This window comes from Nicotiana tabacum, chromosome 1 (genome assembly GCF_000715075.1).
Source record: "Nicotiana tabacum cultivar K326 chromosome 1, ASM71507v2, whole genome shotgun sequence".
Classification (NCBI taxonomy): Eukaryota; Viridiplantae; Streptophyta; class Magnoliopsida; order Solanales; family Solanaceae; genus Nicotiana; species Nicotiana tabacum.
Window position 1 is genome coordinate 218,357,853 of NC_134080.1, and position 27,582 is coordinate 218,385,434.

A 27,582-nucleotide genomic window follows, 5' to 3' on the forward strand; every position below is an offset into this window, starting at 1 on the left:
GAATGGTTAGCCAACGTAGTTGTAGTTCCTAAAAAGGGGAACAAACTTAGGATGTGCGTAGATTATAAGGATTTGAACAAGGCTTGCCTTAAAGACTCCTTTCCACTACCTAACATCAATCGTATGATCGATGCCACGACCGGTCACGAAATCCTTACCTTTCTCAACGCCTACTCCGGGTACAACCAAATTCAGATGAATCCGGAGGACTAGGAAAAGACCTTGTTTATCACTAAGTTTGGAACATATTGTTATAACGTTACTCCCTTCAGGCTAAAAAATGTTGGAGCTACATATCAACGCCTAGTTAACAAAATATTCGAGGAACAAATAGGTAAATCGATGGAAATTTACATTGACGATATGTTGGTTAAGTCCCTGGACGCAGAAGACCATTTGACTCATTTGCAGGAAACATTCAAAATCTTGAGAGAGTACAACATGAAGCTTAACCCGGAAAAGTGTGCCTTTGGTGTCAGTTTGAGCAAGTTCCTCGGCTTCATGGTATCAAATCGGGGAATCAAAATCAATCCGGACAAGATCAAGGTCATCGAAGATATCACTATCATAGACAGTGTGAAAGTTGTACAAAGGCTAATAGGACATATAACCGCCTTGGGCCGATTCATTTCGAGGTCATCAGATCGAAGCCACAGGTTTTTTTCCTTACTCAAAAAGAAAAAAGATTTCGCATGAACCTTGGAATGCCAACAAACATTGGAGGAATTAAAGCAATACTTATCTAGCCCACCTATACTTCACACTCCGAAGGTAGATGAAAAGCTTTACTTGTATTTGGCAGTATCCGAGATAGCAGTAAGTGGGGTATTGGTTAGAGAAGAGCAATGTACGCAGTTCCCTATTTATTACGTAAGTCGAACTCTAGAAGATGTTGAAACTAGATATCCACACTTAGAAAAATTAGCACTTGCATTAATAAACGCATCTAGAAAGCTAAATCCATATTTCCAGTGTCACCCGATATGTGTGTTAACTACTTATCCTCTCCGAAATGTTTTGTACAAGCCCGAGTTATCAGGCCGATTGGCCAAATGGGCCGACGAACTTGGCGGGTACGATATCGAATATCAACCCTGAACGACCATCAAGTCTCAAATCTTAGCTAACTTCGTGGCTGATTTTACACCAACCCTCATGCCCGAAGTGAAGAAAGAACTTCTGCTAAAACGGGTACATCATCGGGGGTATGGACTCTCTTCACGGACGGTGCCTCGAATGTGAAAAGGTCCGGGCTTGGCATCATTTTGAAGCCACCTACAAGTAGCACTATTAGACAATCTATATAACTAAAAGCCTGGGGGCCAAAGTCGTTGAAGCCAAGTGCAATTTTTTGTTGGTGGTGAACCAAGTAAGCAAAAGCTTCGAAGTTCAAAAGGATAGGATGCAAAGATATTTGGACAAGTTACAAGTAGCCTTGCACCGTTTCAAGGAGTGGACTCTAGATTATGTGCCTCGAGAACAAAACAGTGAGGCCGATGCACTTGCTAACTTGGGGTCATCAGTTGAAGAAAATGATATTGTCTCGGGAACTGTCGTCCAATTATAAAGATTTGTGGTCGAAGAGGGTCAAGCCGAGATAAATTCTACAAGTTTGACTTGGGATTGGAGGAATAAGTCTATCAAATATTTGAAAAATGGAAAGCTCCCATCGGATCATAAAGAGTCGAGGGCTCTGCGAACCAAGAATGCTAGGTTCACATTCGATGAAGATGGGACATTATACAAGAGGACATTCGATGGACCATTGGTGGTATGTTTAGGGCCGAGGGACACCAATTATGTTCTACGAGAAGTCCACAAAGGCACTTGTGGGAATCACTCCGGCGCCGAGTCTTTGATTCGTAAAATTATTAGAGCAGGATATTACTGGGATATCATGGAAAAAGACACTAAGGAGTTTGTCAAAAATGTGATAAATGTCAAAGTTTTGCACCGATGATTCATCAGCCCGGAGAGCAACATCACTCAGTCCTGTCCCTGTGGCCTTTCATGAAATGGGGAATGGATATCGTCAGCCCTCTACTAATGGCCCCAGGTAAAGCTAAATTCATTTTGTTTATGACTGACTACTTTTCTAAATAGGTGGAAGCACATGCCTTCGAGAAGGTTAGAGAAAAAAACGTTATTGACTTCATTTGGGACCACATCGTGTGTCGATTCGGGATACCTGCCGAAATCATATGCGACAACAGCATGAAATTCGTCGGCAATAAGGTAACGGAGTTCCTCAAAGCACACAAAATGAAAAGGATTTTATCAACGCCATATCATCCGACTGGGAACGGGCAGGCCGAATCAACAAACAAGACTATCATCCAAACCTTGAAGAAAAGGTTGAATGACACTAAAGGGAAATAAAGAGAAGTTCTGCCCGAGGTTCTTTGGGCATATCGAATGACATCAAAGTCCAGCACGGGGGCAACCTCGTTCTCCTTAGTATATAAATCCGAAGCCTTGATTCCAGTCGAGGTATGGGAGCCCAACGCTATATTTCGACATGCATCGGAGGAATCAAATCATGAGGCTATGAATACTAGCCTTGAGCTATTAGATGAAAAACGAGAAGCTGCACTTGTTCGGATGGCCGCGCAGAAGCAAAGAATAGAGAGATATTATAATAGAAGGACCAACCTTTGACACTTCGAAATCGAGAACTTAGTTCTACGGAAAGTCACCCTTAATACTCTAAACCCAAATGAAGGGAAACTAGGCCCGAATTGGGAAGGACCGTACCGATTCATCAAAGTTATTGGTAAAGGATCTTACAAGCTTGGCACAATGAAAGGTGAACAATTTCCAAATAATTGGAATGTGTCACTACTCAAACGGTATTACTGCTAAGGTATGACCTTCTCCTTTTCTCCATTTGTATTCAAGACTAACTCATTGCAGGTGTTCGATCGAATACATCGAAGGCACTTTTCTACACGAAGACCTTAGGTTTTAAAGCACGCATTGCACTCTTTTTCCCTTAGATCGGGTTTTATCCCAAATGGGGTTTTCAGGCGAGGTTTTTAACGAGGCAACAACTATGTGCTACCTAAGGAGAATTCAACAGTATCCAAGGCTTCTTTTCAATCAACCTCGAATACTAGGGGGCATCACCCTCGGAGGTTATATTTTTAGGAAAAATACTTCACGCCAAATAGGGCCTCGATAGGAAAACTTTGTAATGGGCCAAACGATCAGGTGAACCGTGTCCATATGGAATAGTCGAGCCCCGATAGCAAAACATGTACGCGTGTATGAGTTATTCAAAGAAGCATTCTTTCTATATCAAACACTTTGTGTCCTAAAGAAATTTGCTACTATACGAACTCCATACTTGTGATTCGGCAAAAAACGGCTCAAGGGCCAAAATGAAAATATATCTCAAATACTCAGGGACTGTCATCGACAATCAACACATTCAAGTATCTAAACTCGAATTTATAAGACCTTAAAGAGTCATCTCTCGACACAAAGGCCAAGGCCATCATACTCGGGGACTGACCTTTCGGACAAGTTCGAAAGGTTATCGGGAAATAAGTCCAAAAGACACACCTGAAGGCTACGACCATATTAAAGACTACGGTCATATAAAAAGGCTACAACCAAAATAATGCGACTCAAAGACGTCCGACTTCCGCCATAAGTTAAAGGCCTTAAAATACTTTGAAAAACTGGTTAAATAAGGCTACCCTCGGCAAAAGAAAATAAAAAAGGGCTTCGATAAAATCAACCCTCAAATAATTTAAAGGTTTCGATAACATTAGCCTTCGGAAAAGCCTCAAGAGGTATTAAATTATCTTAACACAAACGGATTACAATTGGGTTCTGATCGATTGAACCCTCGAAAAACCCAACGGGTACAAAACATATCCGAAGGCATAAAGAAAATTTTCACTAAGTCTTTTAGCCGAAAAGAGGGAAAAATTATAGCCACTTTAGAGGCTGAACTGGCCCAAATTAAAAAGCCTAAGGGCCAATATAAAAGAACCAAAGGGCTGATTTAGTAAGCCTAAAAGGTCGATATACTTAGAGCTCGAGACCTTGTTCTCACTCAACCCGGACCTAAGGGTCCCATCATCCCGAGGTCGCGTCAAATCGACTTAAGCACAGCTCGAGGATTCGTCAAAAAACCTTAAGAGATATTCCATTATAGGTTCAAAGATCACCCATTTATTATTGAAAAACCTAAGGGTTTGTTCTACTCTAAGGCCGAGCCAGTGCTCGCTCGATTATTGAAGTTATAACATCAAAATATTTCACAAAATGAAGTCAAAGCAGAATTCAAAACATATCGAAAATGGATCGAAAAGGAATTTCTTATATTCATAAAGGGTATTTACAGTGCCCATAAGGGGCCTTGCACAAAAACAAAAAACAAAAGAACCTAATTTACTTTGGGAGACACATCCTCGGGAGCCACATCTTTGAGAGTTGCATCTTCGGGAACTTCCTCCTCGGGGACTTCATCCTTATCTCCTCCGCCCTCGGAGCCACTAGCATAATCTTCATCATCAGAGAGTAAAGTGCTAGCCTTGTCTTCCAAAGTTTTTTCCTTTTCGATATTAGCTGTGAGGTCAAAGCCACGAGCGCGGACCTCCTCGAGAGTTTCTCTCCAGGATTGTCGCCTGGCATGATCGGGAACATATGATAATTTGACTTCAGCAACAATGGAGATTTCCTATGCCCGAATGTTAGCAGCTTCAACGTCACCTCGATAAGAGGACACAACCTCCTCTGCATCGGATCTGGCCTTCGCAAGCTCGACGACCGATTTAGCTTCGAGCTCCTCAATCTTTTGGCTCCGGGCCAGGCTTTCCCCCTTTACATTTTAAAGCTCGCACTCGATTGAAGTCATCTAATCCCGAAGCGTGTCTTTCTTTGAGGCGAGACGATCCATATGTTACTTCCATCCCAAGGTCTCGGCCTCTTTCACCTTGAGCTCTTCTCGAAGCTGCTCCACAAGATCGCCCTTCTGTTGGGCCTGCAAAGTTGAATTGTTAATCGCTAAATCAAATGAATACATAATAGACCCCCAAAGGCTACATTACCTTTTCAATGAGCTCAGTCTTTTCTTGACGAGCCTTCGCCAATTCAACTCGGAGATCCCTGACCTCATCCTCTTTCTGTACATAGAGGCGTTTAAGGCTGTCCCTCTCTTCCACCAGCTTCTTGAGTTCGACTTCGCATCGGGCAAGCTCGACTTGACTTTTGGAAAATGATTGTCGATGAAGCGCTATGGCCTTCACACAAAGAAAAGGAGTCAGACTTAGAAAAACGAGAATAAAACTCGAGCGTAATTATGAAGGCAAAAACTTACTTGTTTGAGAAGCCTCTGAGCCTCATCAAAGATAAACGAAGCGTCAGGATTAGGACCATCCTCGACCCCTGCAAGGCACTCCCGAAAATATCATTCCCTTCGTGGGTTGTTCCCACATCGGGAGTCCTCATGGCCTAGGCATCTCGAAATTTCCCTTCGGAGAACACAGGGCCAGGCAGCGATTCATCTACGTTGATTATCCCAAGTGATTCACTAGGGACATTATCTTCTCTTTGGAGGGCCTCGAAACTAGGCCTCTCGGGCTCACCCACCAAATGACCTCCAAGACGAGGTGCTCTTTTGCAGCCTGATGGCTGGGGGACTCTGCTCGAACTCCCCTCCGAGATTTCTTCAGTTCGAGAATGAACCGCATCAGCCATCACCGGTTTGGCGGTGTTCGAAGCCTCAGTTCTTTCTCTTTTCTGAGTTACCAACAGGCAGTCGTCATCTTCTCCCTCCTCCTCATCAACCCGAAGGTGTTGGATCGCTTCTGCATATAGGATCGCGGGATCGACTCTAGGCTTTCGAGCATTACTTTTCTTGGGCTTTGGAGAACTCGCAGGCAAAGCCCTTTCCTTTTCTTCTCCTTGGTTAGCTTTGGGATTTCTTCTTCACCGGGCAGGGGCGGCCGCATAGCAACGACGTCTCCGAGGTCTGCGTAAGATTAAAGTTAGTATTTCACTGAGAAACACCAATATATGAACAAGGGAACTCACCATGATTTTTAGCTTCCCACCGACCCTTGGCCAAATCATGCCAACTGCGTTCCGCACATGAAGAAGTGGAGGCCAGTTGTCGGACCCAACCTGCGAGGTCCGGGATCGCACCAGGGAACCAAGGGGCAACTGCATCATAAAAAGGGAGTTAAATCAAGGAAGTATAGGGAAAGCAGAATGTTAATCATCATCAATAAGTTTGTACTTACATTTCATGTTCCACTCCTCGGGGAATGGCATCCTCTCAGCAGGAATCAAATCGGAAATCCTGATTCGGACAAACAGACTCATCCACCCTCGGTCTTTGTCCTCATCAATGCTAGAAAATAGCAACTTCGAGGATCGACTCTGGAGCTTTATTAGAACGCCTCGATAAAGGCGAGGGCTGTACAGTCTAATCAGGTGGTCGAGGATAAAAGGCATCCCCTCAATCTTGCCCGAGAAATACCTGATCAAATTGACGATGTGCCAGAAAAAAGGGTAGATCTGGCCAAGCGTTACTTGATATTGGTGGCAGAAATCAAGAATGACTGGATCTACGGGACCCAGTGATGGATCTATGGGACCCAATGTGAAAAGGTAGGTATACACATTTAAGTATCCTACATTATGAGTGGTGATGTCATCTTCGGGGGAAGGAATCATGACATCCTTATCCCCCTAATTACAATCCTCTTTCACCTGCTCAAGTTCATCTTCAGTTATTAGGCAGATGTATCGAGACATGGGCTCACATTGGCCTGGAACTGATGCAGGCTTATCGATTTTGAAATCGGAAGATAGCTCGCATAGCCCGGGAATACATTCCTCGATATGAGGTGGCACCGTCGTTCTACCTCTGGCCGGCCGCAATGAAGAGGAGGCTTTTTCTTTCTGAGGAACGATTTTAGATGTTTTGGACATTATTATTGGGAAATTCAAAGAAGAGAAGAAGTTGATGCTGTAGCAAGAACAGGTTGAGGAAAGGATGAACTCAGGAAAGATGAAGAAGCTAGTGAGGTTTTGAGAAAGATTTGAGAAGTAAAGATTGTAAAAGTTGTAAAAGTGACCTATTTATAGTGGCCGCTTTAACGGTTTGGGGAAGCCAACGGCTGACCATCAGCCGCCTTCAATTAATGGCCTTGGGAACTATGCAGGCGCGACCTTTCAATCACTTCAGTCGCTTACGTCACGAGATTGACATCATGATCGAGGCATCGGAGGATAGAGGATCAAATCGTTTCTTATCATCTTACTCTAAGAAATGCGGGGACTATCTGTATACGATCGAAATCAGGTATACCCGATTTCACGGGTTCAAATAGTCGCTTCAAGCCCGTGTTTAGGATAGGTCGAGTTCGAGGCCCATAGACTAAGCCGAGCCCGATGATAGAGTACAAGGCTCGAAGATCGGAGTACGCGGCGAGCACCGAAACCGAGTATGACCAACTCCGAGATGATGCTGTTACGAGTTTGTTACAGAAGAGCAAGATTCTCGCTACGTTCCCAAGATCATGGCTAAAGTTCCGGAATAGGTTCGTACGAGTTAGTACGAATCCGTACTAGGCAGTTAGATAGCTGTCCCAATAAGATTCCTTACTGTAAATAGAAATGTACCTTATTTAGGGTTCTCATACTATATAAAGGGGACCCCAATCATTTGTAACCATCATCAATCATTGACAAAAGAATATACTCTCTTACTTTCTTGTTCATTACTCATCAGAATTGTCTCTTTACTTGATTGTTCTTACTTTATTATTCCTGACCAACCTCGAGGCCACCTTAGCTCGAGGACTGTCTTGTACACTGGTTTGATTTTACTTATTTCCTTAATCTATACGTTAGATTTCTTGGTAATTAATTAGTATAAAATTAAATCACGTATCTTTAAAACTACAAACAAGTTTAATTATTACTCATATTTTCAAGGTAAACGGTTAGTAATTTGCATATTTAAAAAAGTAGTGATGCTCGGTCGCACTCAAATATAGTAAGTACTACACATGTAATTTCAGCACAACTTTCCAATATACTGTCATTAAGCGAGCATTTGATGCTTTAAGCAAAAGAAATTCCCGCTCTTTCAATTGAAATAATTGCCTCTCTGAAATATTACAAAGTGAATTTATAGGTAACAAAAGAAGCAAAGCTTAACGACAATCCCGTTAGGGTTTCTGAAAGCTTCAATGGCTTCTTCTTCCTCAAGAAGTTCCTGCTTTCAATGTAAAGATTCAACCTCAGCTAATTTCAGAAATGGTTGGCGCCTTCGCAATGGAAGTTTGCTCAGCTCTGTCATCATTGCGCGTAAGTATTTATTCACTTCTCCCACCACTCCCCCACCCTCAACTTACCCCTCCCCCTAAGTAGAGATATATATATTTTAGCCACCTCCAAAAGTAATAAAGTATCGTGACAATATATATATATATATATATATATATATATATATATATATATATATATATTGTTTGTAATGATGTATGGGGCTGAGTGTTAGCCTGTTAAGAACTCACATATCCAAAAGATGAAAGTGATAGAAATGGTGATGTTGAGGTGGATGTGCGGGCACACTAGGATGGATAAGATTAGGAATGATGATATTCGGGAGAAGGTGCACGTGACTCCCATTGATGATAAAAGGCGGTAAGCGAGGCTCAGATGGTTCGGGCATCTTCAGAGGAGAAGACCAGATGCTCCGGTAAGGATGCGTGAGCGGTTGGTTGTGGATGGCACGAGAAGAGGTAGATGGCGACCTAAGAAGTATTGGGGAGAGATGATCAGGTAGGATATGTCGAGGCTTCAGATTTTCGAGGACATGACACTTGATAGGAAGATGTGGAGGTCGAGTATTAAGGTTGCAGGTTAGGAGGTAGTTGAGTCTTGCCTTACTATGTACCTTTGTGAGCCTAGTCTGGTAGGATTTTTGTCTAAGATAGCTAGTGGCATTGTTGTGTCTTACTATTTCGCTTTTCAATGCATGACCTATTTACTAGTCATCGTTTTTGCTTTGCATTTTTCTTCTGGATTTCATTTTGTTCCTATTTTTCCTATGATTTCTGTCGTGAAATTAATATTGTCTCATTTTGTCTTTTTATTCTCTTGAGCCGAGGGTCTTTCGGAAATAGCCTCTTCTACTCCTTCGGGGTAGGGGTAAGGTCTGCGTATACACTACCCTATCCAGACACCACTAGTAAGATTTTACTGAGTGGTTGTTGTTGTTGTACATATATGTGTTATATACAAAAAAAAATATACATATTTTATACATTTTCGGCTAGCGAATGTCCAAAAGATAGAAAGTGGACTAAAAGTTGCAGGTATTCTGGACTGATTATTATGAATAGAATCTGATCTTCCATTCAGTTTCAAAATGCCTGGTCTGAAACTTTTGGACATTTCCGGTGATTTAATCTGCCAATTTCCATTAAAAGACTTCTTATTTCATATGGGTGATTGATCTTTTGATACTGAAGTCCAAGTAAGAACTTTTCTCTAGGACTTTATTTTTCCGAGAATGAAATCAGAATGTAATCTCATACTAGTATATTTTTTTTAACTTCTAATCACTTCCGAAAAAAGTCAATATAGAACAATTCGATTTTTGGGGAATGGACTGTTACCTGTATTCTGTGGTCAGAGGCGGTTCCAGGATTTAAATCCTATAGGTTCAACTTTCAAGGTTTTTACCATTGAACCTATTATATTTTTAAAGTTAATTATGAGTTCATATCTACTATTTTTGCAATTTTAATGAACTTTTACATACAAAATTTTACCCCGTGTTTGACCAAAAAGTGTTAAACCTTTTAGTTAAATCAATTAATAAAGAAATGAAAAGTAAATCTTAGCCAACCATAATTAACTCTAGATCCAAACATATTGAATATGGGAGGCGAAAAAGATTTGAGCTTATATAACGTTCCTTAAGATGATTAATAGACATCAAATGTAAATGATAAGCTTACATCTTTCATACATTGTTCCGTACTTGTAAGAGCAAAGAAGGAAAAGAGGAAAAGTTGTTGATAGCTATGGGATCTCTCTTTATAGAGTCAACAAGGATGATTGTAAGGGGTTGTAATCAAAATCTGGGCTTTTGGTTTGTTGTTGGAGGTTTCTTCCTATTGCGAACCAAAATCCGAGAGTTGAGAAATCTCGGATCCCCCTCTCCCTTGCTTTCTTCCCCCATATATATATTACCAGTTTTCCCGTTTATCCAACGGTCTTTAACCAGCGTATCCTCTCATGACTGTATTCTTCCTTACTCGCCCGAGTATTACGACATATGTTCTGTCGTGTAAGCTTTTTGATGGCTCGATCTCGGCAGTGGCCGAGATATTCGTTGCTATTACGCCTCGTGGGCACGACTATGGTTTGGTCGACCCCTTACCATTCCTTTTAATGATAACCATCTTGTGGTCAGATTTTGACCCATACACCCCGCATCGAAAGTTATAGGTTCAATTGAAGCCGTTCAACACTAGATTCGCCCCTGTCTGCTGTTAAAGGCAAAATGAATGACACGACGAGTTCTGAATCCGGAAACTGAGTGTCATAATTCTGCTTATAAGTTGAATGAAGTGATATCAGTCCTCCCTTCACTTGGCTTAATATGGTGTAACATGTTGAGGCTTGTAATACTTTTAATGAATGTGATATATCTTTTGATTAGTTCTTATTTTTCCTCTAGTTCTGTATATGAGGCTGAGAGGTTTTGCGAGACTTTCCATAGAAGAGATGATGGCCGGAGAGATTGTGAGTCATGTGGCAAGGTGAGTGAAAAAAGGTATCAATCATAATTGTTCATATGTATATATACTTGTAAGCTCTGTGAGAAAAGTTTCTTATCAGTAATATTTTTATCTTAGCAGTTGGTCCATTGTGGATGTATTGTGTCATTTGATGCATATCTGCTGTTGGATTTTGGTGGAATTATATGTATGGAGTGCTCAAAGAAGAATTTCATTCTTGTAAGAATTTTTAAGGCATTTTTAATTTGTAAACAACCTTTTTATTTTACCAGTTAATTCTCTTTTACTCTCAAAATACTTTGTTGGGCCGACACTGACACTGAGAGACGAAAGCTAGGGGAGCGAATGGGATTAGATACCCCACTAGTCCTAGCCGTAAACGATGGATACTAGGCGTTGTGCGTATAGATCCATGCAGTGCTGTAGCTAACGCGTTAAGTATCCCGTCTGGGGAGTACGTTCGCAAGAATGAAACTCAAATGAATGAAATATTTACTCGTGGGTGCGGCAAGCTCTTCTATTCTGGTTCATGGTTTCCAATCATTTCTCAATATTTCTAAGATGATCTATTGATTTGCATATCATCCGAACAGTATTTTCAATGCAGAATATAGATATATATGTGGAAAAAAAGCACCGAAATTTCAACCAATATTAGATATAAACCCACAATTTTAAAAGTACAATGAGTTCAATCATAAGAACTTTAAAGCTCAAACCTATCAAGTTTAAATTCTTGATCTGCCTCTGCCTGCTCCCATTAGAATTCACTTGTGATGGTGTATTCAGACCGAAGTCTAAGAGCATTAAATATGATGGCTTCTTTCTAGGCAGAACATGAAGTTTATGTGCTTCTTTTCTAATATGAAATGGGTCATCACAATTCTGCATGTATTTTTTCCCTCCAAGAAAATCTATTTTAAATTAAATGCCATCTTTTGGGCTCTTTTGCTGTTCCTTTTAGGATGTGGAAACTAATATTATGAAGCTATATATATTGCAGGCACGGAACCATTGCTTGTCTCATGAAAGTCAAGTACCAACCGGAGAAATCTGGCCTTGGTATTGTCGGTTGCATCCCTCCCTCTAATGCAACATGCATTTTTAACTGAGATTAGTGATTGTTAGAGTGAGTTAGAGTCCCACATTGATTGGGGAATGGACTGGTGGTCTCCTTATATGGACTTGGCCAATCCTCCCCTCATGAGCTAGCTTTTGGGGTTGAGTTAGGCCTAAGTGCCATATCTTTACATGGTATCAGAGCCAGGTCCAGTCCCGTTTGGGCCCTTATGATATATTGTCCACGCTTCAGTTGGTGGTCGGGGCATGCGAGAGGGTGTTAGAGTGGGTATCTCATAGGTGGTCTCCTTGTATAGACTTGGACAATCCTCCCCTCATGAGCTAACTTTTAGGGTTGAGTTAGGCCCAAGTGACATCTCTTTACCGTGATAGAATATCATCCTACTTCCTTTCTTCTACTCGTGCATGAGATACTATCATCGTACCCTGACCAGTGGTTGTTTGGTTTTGTAGTTACTTTTCATCTAATTGAACCAGGAAAGAAATTGGTCATGGGATTAAGGCAAAGTTCTGCTGGTTCTACCATCTCATAGGTATGCAAGACACACTCTTCTGATTTTGTTTACTAACCAATTAAACTTCTGCATTTTTTTAAGATAAGTTCTAGCTGATCAGAGCTTCTCTTTTTGCATGGTTCTATTATGATTGAATCGTGCCTATATTTTGCCCTTTATTTAAAGAAAGGGCCGACACTATGTGCTGAAATAATAATAATAATAATAATAATAATAATTATTATTATTATTATTATTATTATTATTATTATTATTATTATTATTATTATTATAATACTAATAATAATAGAAGTTCTCATAAACCTTATTTCAACTTGTAGATATCATGTACATGGATCTTTTTCTTTCATTGTGTCATATCTTTAGCTAAGTTTGTATTGATTCCAAGAATTTGTAGATCTTCCGAGATAACTTTTTTCCAAGTGATTTTAGGTTTACCCTGTTCACATTTAACATCTTTACTCACCATAGTTTCAGACCTACAGACTGGTCCATGTGTAGGTCGATGCAGGACATGAGCGAACCATCTTAAGCGACTTTCTGTAATTTTATCCTCAATGCATCGTACTTACATCTTCTCGCAAATGTGGTCGTTTTTAATCTTATGACACACATCCATCTTAGCATGCGCATCTCTTCATACTAATCTTATGGATATGTTGGACTTTAGCGGCCCGACATTCACTATCATATAATGTTGCCGGTCTTATATATGTTCTATAGAACTTATATTTCAGTTTGGTAGACATACTTCTATCACGTAAAACCCCGATAGCATTTCTCTATTTTAACCATCCGATTTTAATCCTATGAGTAATATCTTTATCTATTTTTTGAGCTTGATATCATTCCATAATCTTGAAACAATAAGCCTTGATATCTAAATTGTTTGCATTTTGATACCATAATCCCGTTTAGTCTGACCTTAACTTTGCTCTTCTCATGCTGAATAAACTTGTCAAGTTTCCCTTAATCGACAAAAAAAAGTTTGAACGTCAATGGCAAAAAGGGACACATGAAATATCCTGTTAAGTACCTAACAACTGGTTATCTTCAGGTAATAAATTATTACACAGGAGAACTATATGTACCGTCAACTGTGATATTTCTCTTTGAACTCTATTTGACGTAATATGTAACACATATTTATTCCACTTGTAGTTTAACAAATCTTTTGCTGGCAATGATGTAGTTATAAACAGGTTGTTTGGGATGACAATCTGATGATGATTTTGATACTTTGCTTAATGCCCTTTAACCGTGATCCCTGCCCCCATCACCCTGGATGCTGAAGTTATATGTGAACTCAATGATCTCGTCACATAATCTACTAAGTGAAAGATTATGTTGTTCTACAGGTTTCAGCTCGACATCCTGGAACAGGACTGGCTATACTTCAATGCATTCGGTTATGTATCAATGGAAGATGTTGGTGTTATCTGTGCAAACTGTCCAAACATCTTAACAGCTCAATGTCTACTCAACCCGATGCCTTCTTCAGCCTATGCCTGTTTGAATATGTATAGGTTTCTCTGTTTTTTCACAAAAGTTTCTGCATGGAAAGAACAACAAGAACGACATACCCAGTGTATTCCCACATGCCACTGGTGAATGATAATGTATGCGCAAATTTTGTGGAGGTAGAGATGCTGTTTTCGATAGACTCTAGCTCAAGAAAAGCATTTCTAAGCAGGATTCTGCATGTAAAGAAGTCATGACTTATTTTGAACCTATATTTTAGTAATGTGAAGAGCAGCAGATATCATCCAGCAAAAGAGTCTCAAAATGTTCTAGTTCCTCCCTTTGACCTAATATTAATTTCATTTATTCTCCATTTTAGGGACCAGACTTTAAACATTTAAATCTGTTGCAGCAAAGGAGGGGCAGAAATGCATCCAAGTTTGGAGGTTGTCAAAAAGATCATGAGTTTGTATGGTAGACCTTCTCCGCTTATTCGTCTTTCCAGGAATGAAGAATTTATGAAATGAATGATTTTTCTTTAATACTATATTTTTTTCATTTTTGTATAAGGATGGATATATAATATTATCTATCTATCTGTTGTTGTGGCCCTTTGGCGACTCATGCACTCTTCAACTTTCTATGGCTCAAATAGGCGTGAAGGTTTTTAATTTGCTTACAATGCCGGTTGTTTGCCTCAGTTAGAAGTAGAAACAGAGGGTGCTGTTTGCACTTTGCCCCACCCTTCAAGTAAAAAAGAATGGATGAAATCAAAAGGAATTACAGAAGGAGCGAGAAAGAAAATCTTAGTTACGGAATCGAAGGTTAGACTGATTACATTAATAAAGTAACACCTAAAGATCAGCATACCTTCTAGTTGTAGTTGACTTTGCAGATTTTCCTATATATATAAAGTCAGTCTCAGTGTTCGACAGAGTCCACTGTCAAAGGCTCATTTTGCTGGAAAAGATCAAATACAAGAATAATAAGAAGCAAGCTCGAGGCCTACCACGCTTCACGCCTGCGACATTTTTGCTAGACGGTCTTTGCCAGTAGTGCTATCCTCCTTGCTGGTTGTATGGACGGGTTGTCCCTCGTTGTTGCTCTCTTTTAAGTTATGGATTAAAGGAACAAATATAGTTGGACGAAACAACAACTGGGTTACACATTCCACTGTACCTAGATGTGAGGGGCAGATGGTGATGATCAACCCGAGATATTTTTTCAAAATTTTCATTGTTATTTTTCACACAAATTATATATACACATAAGTTTGTCCTTTGATTGAAAAGGACTAGAGAAGATTGACGAGCAGTGAAAATATTTAACGAGAGATTTTTCCCTATTTGTAACGCATTCGCAAATGTCTTAACTCATTTTTGGAGTTAAGAGGAGGATACAATTGTTGAATTTGGCAAATCCCACATCGGTGGTTTAGCCATTTGGTAGGGAATTTTTTCCTATAAAAAGAGGTCTAATGTTTAGGATTTAGACACACCTCTCATTTGCCTTCTTATCTTCTTACGACATTTGTATCTTCTCTCTTTAGTATTATTTCACTTGTATTTTAGGAGTGGAATAAAATATTGGTTGTGTCCAAGGAAGTAAGCAAAATTGGTCAAACCTCGTAAATTCTGGTGTTCCTTTTATTGTTGCTTTATTGTCTTATTTATTATTTGGTGTCTGTCATAATTTTTGGTATAGTAGTTGTGACTCATTCACACTATATACATTTGGCTTCCGCAACAACAATAACTTATAATCATGCATTTGGAGGACGGCCCCTCACATTTGTGACTCATTCACACTTAGAATCATTTGGCTTCCGCAACAACAATAACTTAGAATCATGCATTTGGTTGTATTAGAGAAGTTTGTTCGGTTTTGTACAGCTATGAACAAAGAAAGGGAGAAAAACAAAAGGGCGGAGAAGGAGAAGCACTGATTGTGAGGGGTCGTCCTCAAAATCAAATGAGGACAAAGAAGGGAAGATCCAAGTCAAGATCTAGACCCAGCAAAGATGAATGTGCCTTTTGTCGAGAAAAGGGACGCGGGAAGAAAGACTGTCCGAAGTTGAAGAATAAGGCCAAACATAACAATGGAAAGGCCATTATGGATTCAAATGTAGCTGATTGTGATGATTCAGACTTCTCATTAGTTACAACAGAGCCATCAACATCATCAGACGTATGGTTGATGGACTCGGCTTGTAGCTATCATATGTGTCCCAACAGGGACTGGTTCGTGGATTTTCAAGAAGGAGAATATGGAGTCATCCACAAAACGGATAACAACCCTCTTACCTCATATGGCATTGGTTCAATACGATTAAGGAACCATGATGGAATGATCAGAACATTAACAGATGTTCGATATGTACCAGATTTGAAGTAGAATCTCATCTCTGTGGGAGCCCTAGAATCAAAAGGGTTCAAAATCATTGCAGAAAATAGAGTAATGAGAGTATGCTCCGGTACACTAGTGGTAATGAAGGCCAATCGGAAGAACAATAACATGTACTGTTATCGCGGTAGTACAGTTATTGGGACAACGACAGTAACATCTAGTGACGAAAAAGAGGCAGAAGCAACCACGCTATGGCACATGCGCTTGGGACATGCTGGAGGTAAATCTTTGAAAACTTTATCAGATCAAGGATTGATAAAAGGAGTAAAGGCTTGCAACTTGGAGTTTTGCGAGCATTGTGTCAAAGGGAAACAGACAAGGGTTAAATTTGGTACAACAATCCATAATACTAAAGGTATTGTGGATTATGTACACTTTGATGTTTGGAGTCCTTCCAAAACACCTTCATTAGGTGGGAAGCACTATTTTGTAACCTTTGTTGATGATTTTTCCCAAAAAGTGTGGGTGTATACAATAAAGAGCAAAGATGAAGTGTTGAGAATTTTTCTCAAATGGAAAATGATGGTGGAGAATCAAACAGGCAGGAGGATCAAGTGTATTCGCACAGACAATGGAGGTGAATACAAAAATGATCATTTTAATAAGGTCTGTGAAAATGATGGCATCGTCCGACACTTCACTGTCAGACATACACCACAACAGAATGGAGTGGCAGAATGTATGAACCGAACCTTGCTGGAGAAGGTACGGTGTATGTTGTCCAATGCTGGCTTGGGCAAAGAATTTTGGGCTGAGGCAATTACATATGTATGTCACCTTATTAATCGCTTACCATCTGCTGCTATTGATGACAAAACACCATTTGAAAAATGGTATGGAAAGTCTGCTGTAGATTATGACTCTTTGCACGTATTTGACTCAACTGCATATTATCATGTAACAGAGTCAAAATTGGATCGAAGGGCAAAGAAGGCTATTTTTATGGAGATTACTTCTGGAGTCAAAGGATATCGCTTATGGTGTCCTATGACAAAGAAAGTAATATTCAGCAGGGATGTTACCTTTGATGAATCTGCTATGGTAAATAAGGTAACAGAAGATACCAAACAAAATGAGGGTGCTTCTAAGCAGGTGGAGTTTGAGGGAAAATTTATTTTTCCTACACAAGAAGTAGAGGAGGAAACATATGAAGATTATCCTCTGGAAGAAGAGCCAGTAGAGAGGGATATTCCAACTCAGGAACCTCAACAACAACTTGAATCAATAGCAACCAGCAGGCCAAAAAGGACAATAACAAAACCTGTTCGTCTTATAGAGACGGTTGCTTGTGCTGCCTCAATTGTAGCTGATGATGTTCCTACCACTTATAAAGATGCAATTCAAAGTTCAGAAGAAGATAAGTGAAGGATTTCCATGAATGATGAAATGCAGTCCCTTCATCAGAATCATACATGGAGATTGACCAATCTCCCGAAGGGAAAGAAAACAATTGGGTGCAAATGAGTATTTGCAAAGAAAGAAGGATTTCCTAACCAAGAAGATGTTCGCTACAAAGCAAGATTGGTGGCCAAAGGATATGCTCAAAAGGAGGGAATTGATTACAATGAAGTGTTTTCTCCAGTTGTAAAACATTCCTCCATTAGAATTATGTTGGCTTTGGTAGCACATTTGGAATTGGAACTAGTTCAGATGGATATACAAACTGTGTTTTTACATGGAAACTTGGAGGAGGAATCTACATGACTCAGCCAGAAGGATTCAAAGTTGCTGGAAAAGAAAATATGGTATGCAAACTTGAAAAATCATTGTACGGATTGAAACAATCTTCTAGACAGTGGTACAAGCGATTTGACAAGTTTATGTTGCGGCAGGGTACAAGAGAAGCAAATACGATCATTGTGTGTATTTGCGCAAGCTTGAAGATGGTTCCTTTGTATATCTTCTCCTATATGTTGATGATATGTTGATAGCTTCCAAGAATTCGGAAGAAATTGATAAGTTGAAGATTCAACTGAAGAAGGAGTTCGAGATGAAGGATTTGGGTGAGGCAAAGAAAATTCTTGGCATGGAGATAATAAGAGATAGGCGTTCAAAGAAACTCTGTTTATCTCAGAAAGAATATTTGAAGAGAGTACCACAGCGCTTTGGCATAGATGAAAAGACTAAGCCAGTTAGTACTCCACTTGCTCCCCATTTTAAGCTAAGTACTACTATGTCGCCAAAAGATGAAGCTGAACGAGAGTATATGTCAAAGGTACCATACGCAAATGTTGTTGGTATCTTGATATATGCAATGGTCTGTACGAGACCTGACATTTCACAAGTTGTTGGAGTTATTAGCAGATATATGCATAATCCAGGAAAGGAACATTGACAAGCTGTGAAGTGGATTCTACGGTATATTCATAATACTGTAGATGTTGGGTTAGTTTTTGAGCAGGAATGCAACCAGTCTGTAGTTGGATATTGTGACTCAGATTTTGCGGGTGATCTGGACAAATGAAGATCAACTACTGGTTATGTGTTTACTTTTGCAAAGGCACCAGTTAGTTGGAAGTCTACTTTGCAGTCAACAGTTGCTTTGTCTACAACAGAGGCAGAGTACATGGCTATTACAGAGGCTGTGAAGGAGGCAATTTGGCTTCAAGGGTTGTTAAAAGAGCTTGGTATTGGACAAAAAAGTATCACAATTTTTTGTGACAGTCAAAGTGCTATTCAATTAGCAAAGAACCAAGTTTATCATGCAAGGACGAAACACATTGATGTTCGGTATCATTTCATACGAGAAATCATAGAAGAAGGTGGAGTCATGGTGAAGAAAATTCATACTACAGAGAATCCTGCTGATATGCTGACAAAAGTGGTGACTGCGGTCAAGTTTCAACATTGTTTGGATTTGATCAACATTGTTGAACACTGAAGATTGATTTGAAGACACAACCAAAATTTGTTATTGAGAGAAAATTGAAGATGTGGAATTTTGCCAAGGTGGAGATTTGTTGAATTTGGCAAATCCCACATCGGTGGTTTAGCCATTTGGTAGGGAATTTTTCCCGATAAAAGGAGGCCTAATGTTTAGGATTTAGACACACCTCTCATTTGCCTTCTTATCTTCTTAAGACATTTGTATCTTCTCTCTTTAGTATTATTTCACTTGTATTTTTGGAGTGGAATAAAATATTGGTTGTGTCCAAGGAAGTAGGCAAAATTGGCCGAACCTCGTAAATTCTGGTGTTCCTTTTATTGTTGCTTTATTGTCTTATTTATTATTTGGTGGCTGTCATAATTTTTGGTATAGTAGTTGTGACTCATTCACACTATATACATTTGGCTTCCGCAACAATTGGTTTCAGATCCAAGGTACTGTCTAAGTATGCTCTGTGGTTGCAACATAGTTTCCTTTTTTTTTCCAACGCCAGGTTGGATACTTATTAGGCAGAAGCAGGATTTAAAGTTTATGAGTTTTAACTTTTGGAATTATCATAGAACCCATAGCTCGTCTTTGTTACTGGGTTCGCAATTAAATATTTATACATACTTAATAAATTACCTAATACAAATACAATGTTTAAGCAAAAGTAACTAAATTCGACCAAACTGCACCTAATAGGCTAGCTCCGCTTCTGTAATCAGAAGGGAAAAGACCAAAAGTCCATTCAATTTCAACATCTTATTATTCTACCTACAAGTATTAATCAACTCATCCATAGAAAACTGAATATTGTTTCTTTACGATAGTCTATAATTTCCTAGTAACGCATAGATCTCCGATAGCCACTTTCATGCTAATAACTCTATTTGTATGCTATGATCCAAAAACTAGTATACTTCCTCAAAAACTTTTCAGCGTTTCGAGAACATGCCTTGAGTCAAAGACGAGAAATCGTACTCTTTTGTGGATTGTGTAGAACTTGATGAAAGTGTGGTTGCTGCATCTGTGCTCGGTACAGAGGGGACTGTACCATTGCCCGAAGAATTCTGTCCCGTTGGGTAAACACTGCAATATACAAGAGGAAATATAAAAATATCAATCCAGATTTTCTGACAGTGAGTATTTAAAAGGGAAATGGTTACAAGATGTTATAGTCAGAGATGGATTCAGGATTTTGGTTCGATGGGTTCAGGATTCGGGTTCGAACCACATAATCTATCACCTTGTTTGAGTTCTGGGTTCATAGTTCAATGTTTTCAACAATTCCAATATATTTTACACATAAATTCATGCCTAGGCTAAATGTTATGGGTTCAAATAAAACCATATGTAGACTAATAGATTTGCCCCTGGTTATAGTATAGACTTAAACTATCAAAATTGGGTGGCAAACCAATGTAGAAATAGCTATCAAAAGCAGATTGTACACCCGTATAGTTGTGGCTACAACATCTTCAGGTTTCTAAAACCGTTTTTTTTAAAGAAATAATTTTATTAATGACGAGAATATCTCAGGTTTCCAAAACCATTAAAGCAAAGTACAAAATTCAAATTTAGTTCAAAGTTCAACACATGTCTTGTCTCAGAAGCTGATACATGATGTCTAGAAAAAACCCTTTCTTTGCAGTAAATCGTAATAAAACATCAGACAAATTGTCATAAATTTGTAGTGGATGCATTGCTTTCTCAAGGAAGCTTTCATGTTATGGTTTAACTAAATTAAATGCTCTGATTTCTCAAAGTTTTAAACTAAAGGGAAAAGATTACCATATATGATCATCTAATAGATCTACAGGATGCCCTGTTTCAGTTGATGATTAATTTTATTCGTTCCCTGAATAAAGGAGGATGGTTGCCGTACGTAAAACTTGCCAAATTCTGATGAATCCTCATAATACAGATAACATGGTGAGCGAGAACTCATATAGCCGACCCCAACTTATTTGGGACTGAGACATAGTTGTTATTGTTTAACTCGTTTATTATGCTACAGTTCATTTTATGCTTCAGGACAGAAGGTGTAATCTGAAGTAAAAAACCTGAAGATAGGCTCTGTCTAATTAACAACTAATTTTTTTTTTCTTTTAAAAAAAAAATATTTAGACAGAACCTATCCTCAGGTTTTTCACTTCAGATTATGCCTTAAAAAAAAATTGTTGCATCTAAATCTAGCTGTTATGAACCAATCTACAGTCCACAAATGACATAGAACGAGAAGTAAATACCTGGATGTTGAAAGAGGGACAGAGTTTCCAGCTAAATGTGTTGCTCCCCCAGTGCCCACCTAGTTTACAAGCAAAGAAAAACAGTTTTTAGCAGAGTTTATAGGCAAAATTTCAATAGAAAACTCAACATTCATGCATTTTTGACCTGCAAATAATTCTCCAGTTCAGTCTTTCCACTGGCTGGCATCGTCATTCCAGGGAACTGGTAGCCTACATTTGGCCAACTTTGATTCACTATATTGGAGCCATTTGGTCCTTGTTGAACATCCACGGGGATTTTTAAAGCGCCACTAGCAGCGGCAGCAGCCATTAGAAGAGACTGTTGTTGAGCTAGCTGGCAAATTTGTTGCTGATGCATGGCAAATGGTGACACCGTATTGGACTGCAGAATATTCAACATTATTTTTAGACTACATAGAACTATGCCTCGATTCCGAGCAAGTTCGGTTGACTATATGAATCCTTACTGACCATGCTGCCCTTATTAAGTTCATGTTAGACCCATATTGTACAATGATGAGAGATGGTAGAAATTCTCTATATTTTCTATTGGCATATAAATATCGACTAAAAGACTCTTAGAGAATATAATACCTAAAGTGAACATACTAACATGATCAAAATTTAGTCCCAGGTAATAGGTATCGCCAATATAGAAGCTTTTTCTTCCGTTGCGCCTTATTTTTCGCTAAGTCTGCGAGGATTCCAAGAGATTATAGGTCGTTCGAGACAATTTATGTCCCATGTAAGTTTAGGTCTGCCTCGTCCCCTTTTAACTCACCATGTTTTCACACCTACAGACCGTACCGTTGCAACGGGAGGTCGACGCATGACATGACTAAACCATTTCAAGTGACTTTCTCTCACTTTATCATCTATGTGTGCTACTTGCACCTTCTAAAATAAAAAAGACCAAGAACAACTTAAAGCTCCAGTTCTAAATAGCGATAATACCTTGTCAAAAAGGCTCATGATATCATTTTTTACATCTTTTGGAAGCTTCTCTGACAAGGAAGAAGTTGAAATTGACGATGGCAATGATGGTGAATCCTTGAATAAATCTTCAACTGCAGAAGCAGATTGGGATTTCCGATGATCAGATCTTGCAACACCAGTTTTTGCTGCTGCCATTGCTTCTTGAGAAGCTGAGAAGTATACAAGGTTTGATTAGAATAAAATGAGCTAAACAAATGACATAGCGACTGCAATACAGATCCCCAAGAATATTCTCAAATTATTGCTTTTTTTTAATAACCGCGGTGTATAGGTCAGCTTGTGCACACCTCGACTATTCCACGGGATATCTGCTACCTCCCACCAACAACAAGTATCAGGTAATCCTGGACAGATGAGAAAAAATCACCTAGTATTTTTGTCTCCGTTGGGATTTGAACTTGAGACATCAGGTTCTCAACCCATTTTATTGACTACCAGGGCGCACCCTTGGTGCTCAAGCTGTTGCTTTTCTCAAACTATCATGCACCCTTTTTTTACCCCTCCGCAGGAGCTCCCCACTTTGCTCCCTTGGTAACTTGAACCTGCGACCTAAGGGTTCATTCACCCTCAATCAAAACTAGACGTAGAAGGAATGGAAAATTATGAATCATAGTAAAAAAGAAAGAAATGGACAAAAGAATGCCCATGCTGTTTTTCCCCAAGTTGGTCATGCACTTCTATTATTCCAATTGCTACATGAATTATCCCATTTTCCTACCAAGGCTTAGGCAGATGGGAGGAGGTGGCCAAAGGAAAGAAAAAATAAAGTTTGTGTAATTTGTTTACTTTTATTCGGGGGGTGGGGGGTGGGGGGAGGATGAACTAATTTTTTTTGTCTCTGCTGGGATTAACCATGATCTCCCCAAGGTAAAGAAGAAAGTAAAGATAAAGAGAAGTCAGTTCTAACAAAACGGTGACTTAACGTACATTGGAAACCTTTCCACGAGATATCATCTACAGAAGCAGCATCTGCGCCATTGTCATTTGGAGCATCCATAGAAAGAATGTCGAAAAGATCAGTAGCAATATCAACTTTAGGAGGATCGGCAACTTCTGCAACCTGCTTTGCAGATTCAGTGACTGCAATTGGTTGTGTCTTCTGACTTGTCTGCTGAGGAACCACACCCGAAGATACCTTTTCATGAGTTGAACTATATGATTCAGAGTTTGGAACATAGGTTTGACGTACTTGCTCTGGTGCTTTTGGAGGCAGAGGTATACTGAATCTAGCAGAAGGTATATCTTGCTTTATGCTAGGGCGTTGTATGCTTATCCTCTCATCAGACGAACCACCGGATTCATGGACAGTTCTGTCACAACGTTGTTGCCGTTGCACTGTGGCCAACTCTTCTTGAACCTTGGAAACTGATTTTTCCTTCCCATTCTTTGGGATCCACCTCTTGTCTTCATACCTGAATAATACACAGGTACTGCCTTAGACGAGTTGCAAAAAACTAGATTAAAGGATCAAGGATTGCTTAAGCCAGGGATTAGTAAGGACATACTTTGCACGGATGAAATTCTCAATACCAGCTCTATCATAATTTGGAGGAAGCTCCGCTTCCCAATAACTATTTGCCTTCTCATTTCCCATTGCTATACAGCATCAAAAAAGGGATCACGTACAATTAAGCTATTTATGTAACAGGTCAACAGTTTTAGGCTACTAATTATGTATGATATCAACATCAAAACTGTAAGAGTTTAAAAAAAGGGACTTACATCGAATAAATGCAACTTGTTCAGGAAGCCATGTATCTAAAGTAGCTGATCGAACCTGCATAAATTCGCAAACAACAGAAAACATAACAAGACTTTGAAACAATAAGCATCTTTCACATATCCAACAATAGTCATTAGAAAAAAAAGAAAATCTAGAAACACATGAAGGTATGGAAATTCATCTCTCATGGTCCAGATACACATCAGCGTGCATTTATAAAAAAACAAGGATCAATGCATTTACCATACATAAAAGTGGATTAAACCGTCAAATAACAGAATCTTGGCCAAATAATTTAATAAAGATTTTTGGCAGAAAAAGGGATGATTATTGAGGTTAGGAGTGTTAAAGAGCTAAGCCAATTTGAGTCCATAAGGGAGCTCAAGCACAGATTGGCTTTGACCAGAAACCAAGAGCTCAAGCCGGGCTTGAATGATATTCCACAAGGCTCAACCTCACTTGGTAGGCCCTCTAGACTTCACAAACATTTTAAAAAAATGGAATCCACTATACCACGTGAATCAGAAAAAGAGAAAAGAACATCATATATAAACATCAATTGGAGTAAATATACGTATTTAGATCTCGGACGAAGCTGACATAAGAATGTCACAAAATTAAGCATATTTTCGAGTTCCAAAAGAAACTCAACAGCCCGATCACCACTATATCACCATATCATCAATAGATATGCCAAAAAAAATGTAAAGCATGTTTTGCATACATTCTCATACTTGATCTATCAAAAGCAAGCACTGACAAACATGAAGGCATGCTGAGATGAGACGTTCACAGACAGTCATTTCTAAGGCGAATCAATTAATGTAGAGTCATCTCCATCTCGGTGATCTATGGATCAATGTATTTCAGTAGGGTGCTGTCAGCTGGAAAAGGATAAAATAAGTATACGCTTCACATAATATTTAGTAGTTCAAATGGTTCTTAAGTCAATCAAGACTACGAGCCTTAATAGTCTATCAATCGCCATAAGTCCTAGAAACTAAAACATGAACTATTACTATTGCACCATTTCATAGTTCAGACATATCTTGCAAATCTCAGATATGATGACGGATTGATGGTAGAATAGTCGATAAAATACCTTTGAAATGTGTACCCCTAGACTTCTGTGGATTCCGGAGCATTGCATGCATATGAAGATCCCCAGATTCACACTTGCCCATCGAGGACCTCTGCGTTGAATTAAAAAAGAATACATTAAAGGCAATTTCTGTTTAATATCAAGAATTAATCCTCGCACCAGCATAAGTTCTGAATTCCATATTATCAAATCCAAATATATCCTAGTACATACTTGGCTTTACAATCTGCACACTCTCTGTTCTCTGGCAACTTAAGGAGTCCTTCCAATATCTGCCAACAAACACAGTCCGGCATTATATAGAACATGAATACACGTAGGGAAGCCCGGTGCATTAAGCTCCAGCTATGCGCGGGGTTCGGGGAAGGGCCGGACCACAAGGGTCTATTATATACAGCCTTACCCTGCAAAGCAAGGAGCTGTTTCCACGGCTCGAATTTGTGACCTCCTGGTCACATGGCAGCAACTTTACCGGTTACGCCAAGGCTCCCCTTCAAAACATGAATACATGTGTAAAAGGAAAATGAAACCATCAGGAACAAACTGTGTAGGCCAAAAGCACAAGTGAGTCACATAACACTTCCACGATACTGCCTGTGGCGGGGCTATGCTGGTGAAGGGGGTTCAATTGAATCCCCTTTCACAAAAAAATTGTACTACATATACAGGTTATCTTTTTAAATATATGGTCAGTAAGTGCTTGGCTTAAACTCCTTCTAGTTGTCTAGACATGTCTCTCCTCCTCCTCCACCATCACGGGGGAGCAATTCTATGTAAAGACCTTTTCTTTTTTCTTCGTCTTTTCATGAATGGCCAATTATACGTGGAAAACTTCTAACGCTGGAGAACCTAAAAAGGGCAGCCCGGTGCACTAAGCTCCCGCTATGCGCAGGGTCCGGGAAGGGCCGGACCACAAAGGCCGGAGAACCTAAATTATTGAAAATTACAACGAAACAGTTTTAAATGGAGCAAAATGGACAATAAGGATTCATATAGTTACTCCCAACTAGCTTGGGTTGACGCGTAACTATCTTTGTTTTTGTTGATCAACTCTTTGAAACAAACTTATCATCAGAATGATTTATATGGATAATTACATTTACTGTTTAATATGTTCTAACTTCCACTCAGTTAAAAATGTTAGCTAGAACCTGAAAAGCTAAAATTTAGACATATCAATTAACAGCTCAAATAAATCAAAGCTGGTTGTTCTGACTGATCTATCCCACTATTAAACAACAAACTTGATTTTAAATTTCATTAATCACAAGGTTCGCTTATTAATTATCAATAGAGCGACAAGTATATAACTGAAAAAAGAGGATCATAAAACTCAAATCTCAAATGAGATGATAAGAACAATGAACGATATTGATCCACCAAACAATAACCAAAAAGCTAAACCATCGGCTATCAAAATCAAAATAAGAACAAAGGCTATAAGGCACCCAAGGGCATGGCCTAGTAGTCAATGAAGTGAGTTGAGAATTATGAGGTCTCATGTTCAGATGATTTCTTTTCATCTGTCCGAGCCTTAGTGGATAGAGTTATCCGATACATGCCGTTGGCAGAACCGAAATTTTTACAAAGGGATATCAAAATAAAAAAGTAAACGCACGAAAAACTAAAGGATTCAACACATAGTATATTTTTTTTTACCTAACCGCACACGTATCTTTTCCGCCCCTCCGCATAAGGTGGCTCCGCCATTGGGTACATGTACTATTGGGAGGTAACAGGCACTCGTGGAATTAGTCGAGTGCATGCATTAAAAGCTAGCCCGGACACTACGGTCATCGAAAAAAAAGAAATAAATCAAAGGCAATAAGAATGAGAATTTTGAGTTGATACCTTTCTGTGCTTGGCATTGAGTTCCTTTGTAACGTTGGCCTTCTCATTCATAATGGCGCTGGTCGGAGCTACGTACGGAAATGGAGAAAAAAGAAGGAAAACAATCGCCGATCCAAATTCTCTCTCTCTCTCTCAATTGAACGATTATATGACCGCCGACGAGTATAACTGAAAGGAAAAATCGCAATTTCGTTTTTGATTGGCTTATTATGTATTTACATACTTTTTTCCAAATTAGCTTCAATATGTTAGATATCAACCAGGAATAATGTTAGTTTAAATAATTTAATTTCGAAGGCTCTGATAAAAAATAAAGACCGTAAAGTAAAGACAAATATAGAGAGAAACTGATATATTATTCGAACTCAAACTGATGTACATAATGAACTGAAATCTCTTCTATTTATAGAAGAAAGGAAGCTGCTCTGTAAGCTGCTACTATAAGCTGTTGTGTAAGCTGCTATAAGCTGCTGTGTAAGCTACTACTACAAGCTGCTGTGTAAGCTGCTACAAGCTGTTGTGTAAGCTGCTGTTGTACCAGATATGGATAAT

The 27,582-nt window shown here is 39.2% G+C and overlaps 1 protein-coding gene and 1 pseudogene across 7 annotated transcripts; one reads left to right on the plus strand and one right to left on the minus strand.

Moving 5' to 3' along the window:
- The first annotated feature begins 10,937 nt into the window (after window positions 1-10,937).
- LOC142165408 (18S ribosomal RNA) lies at window positions 10,938-11,311 on the plus strand (annotated as a pseudogene).
- A 3,313-nt stretch (window positions 11,312-14,624) lies between these two features.
- Window positions 14,625-27,280, minus strand: LOC107778090 (ADP-ribosylation factor GTPase-activating protein AGD5). 7 transcript variants are annotated; one of them, XM_075257184.1, is made up of 12 exons: window positions 27,031-27,280; window positions 25,393-25,451; window positions 25,180-25,270; window positions 24,077-24,131; window positions 23,860-23,950; window positions 23,544-23,766; window positions 23,282-23,465; window positions 22,313-22,503; window positions 21,504-21,740; window positions 21,359-21,417; window positions 20,091-20,198; window positions 14,625-15,007 (listed from the first exon to the last, which is right to left on the minus strand). In XM_075257184.1, exons 1-12 carry the CDS (start codon window positions 27,079-27,081, stop codon window positions 14,950-14,952), a joined length of 1,407 nt encoding a protein of 468 aa, XP_075113285.1. In that variant the 5' UTR covers window positions 27,082-27,280; the 3' UTR covers window positions 14,625-14,949. The 7 variants fall into 7 exon arrangements, with proteins under 7 accessions (XP_075113285.1, XP_075113283.1, XP_075113282.1 ...); XM_075257182.1 differs by having other exon boundaries at window positions 14,810-15,013; window positions 23,282-23,462; XM_075257181.1 differs by having other exon boundaries at window positions 14,810-15,013.
- Between the last annotated feature and the right edge of the window lie 302 nt (window positions 27,281-27,582).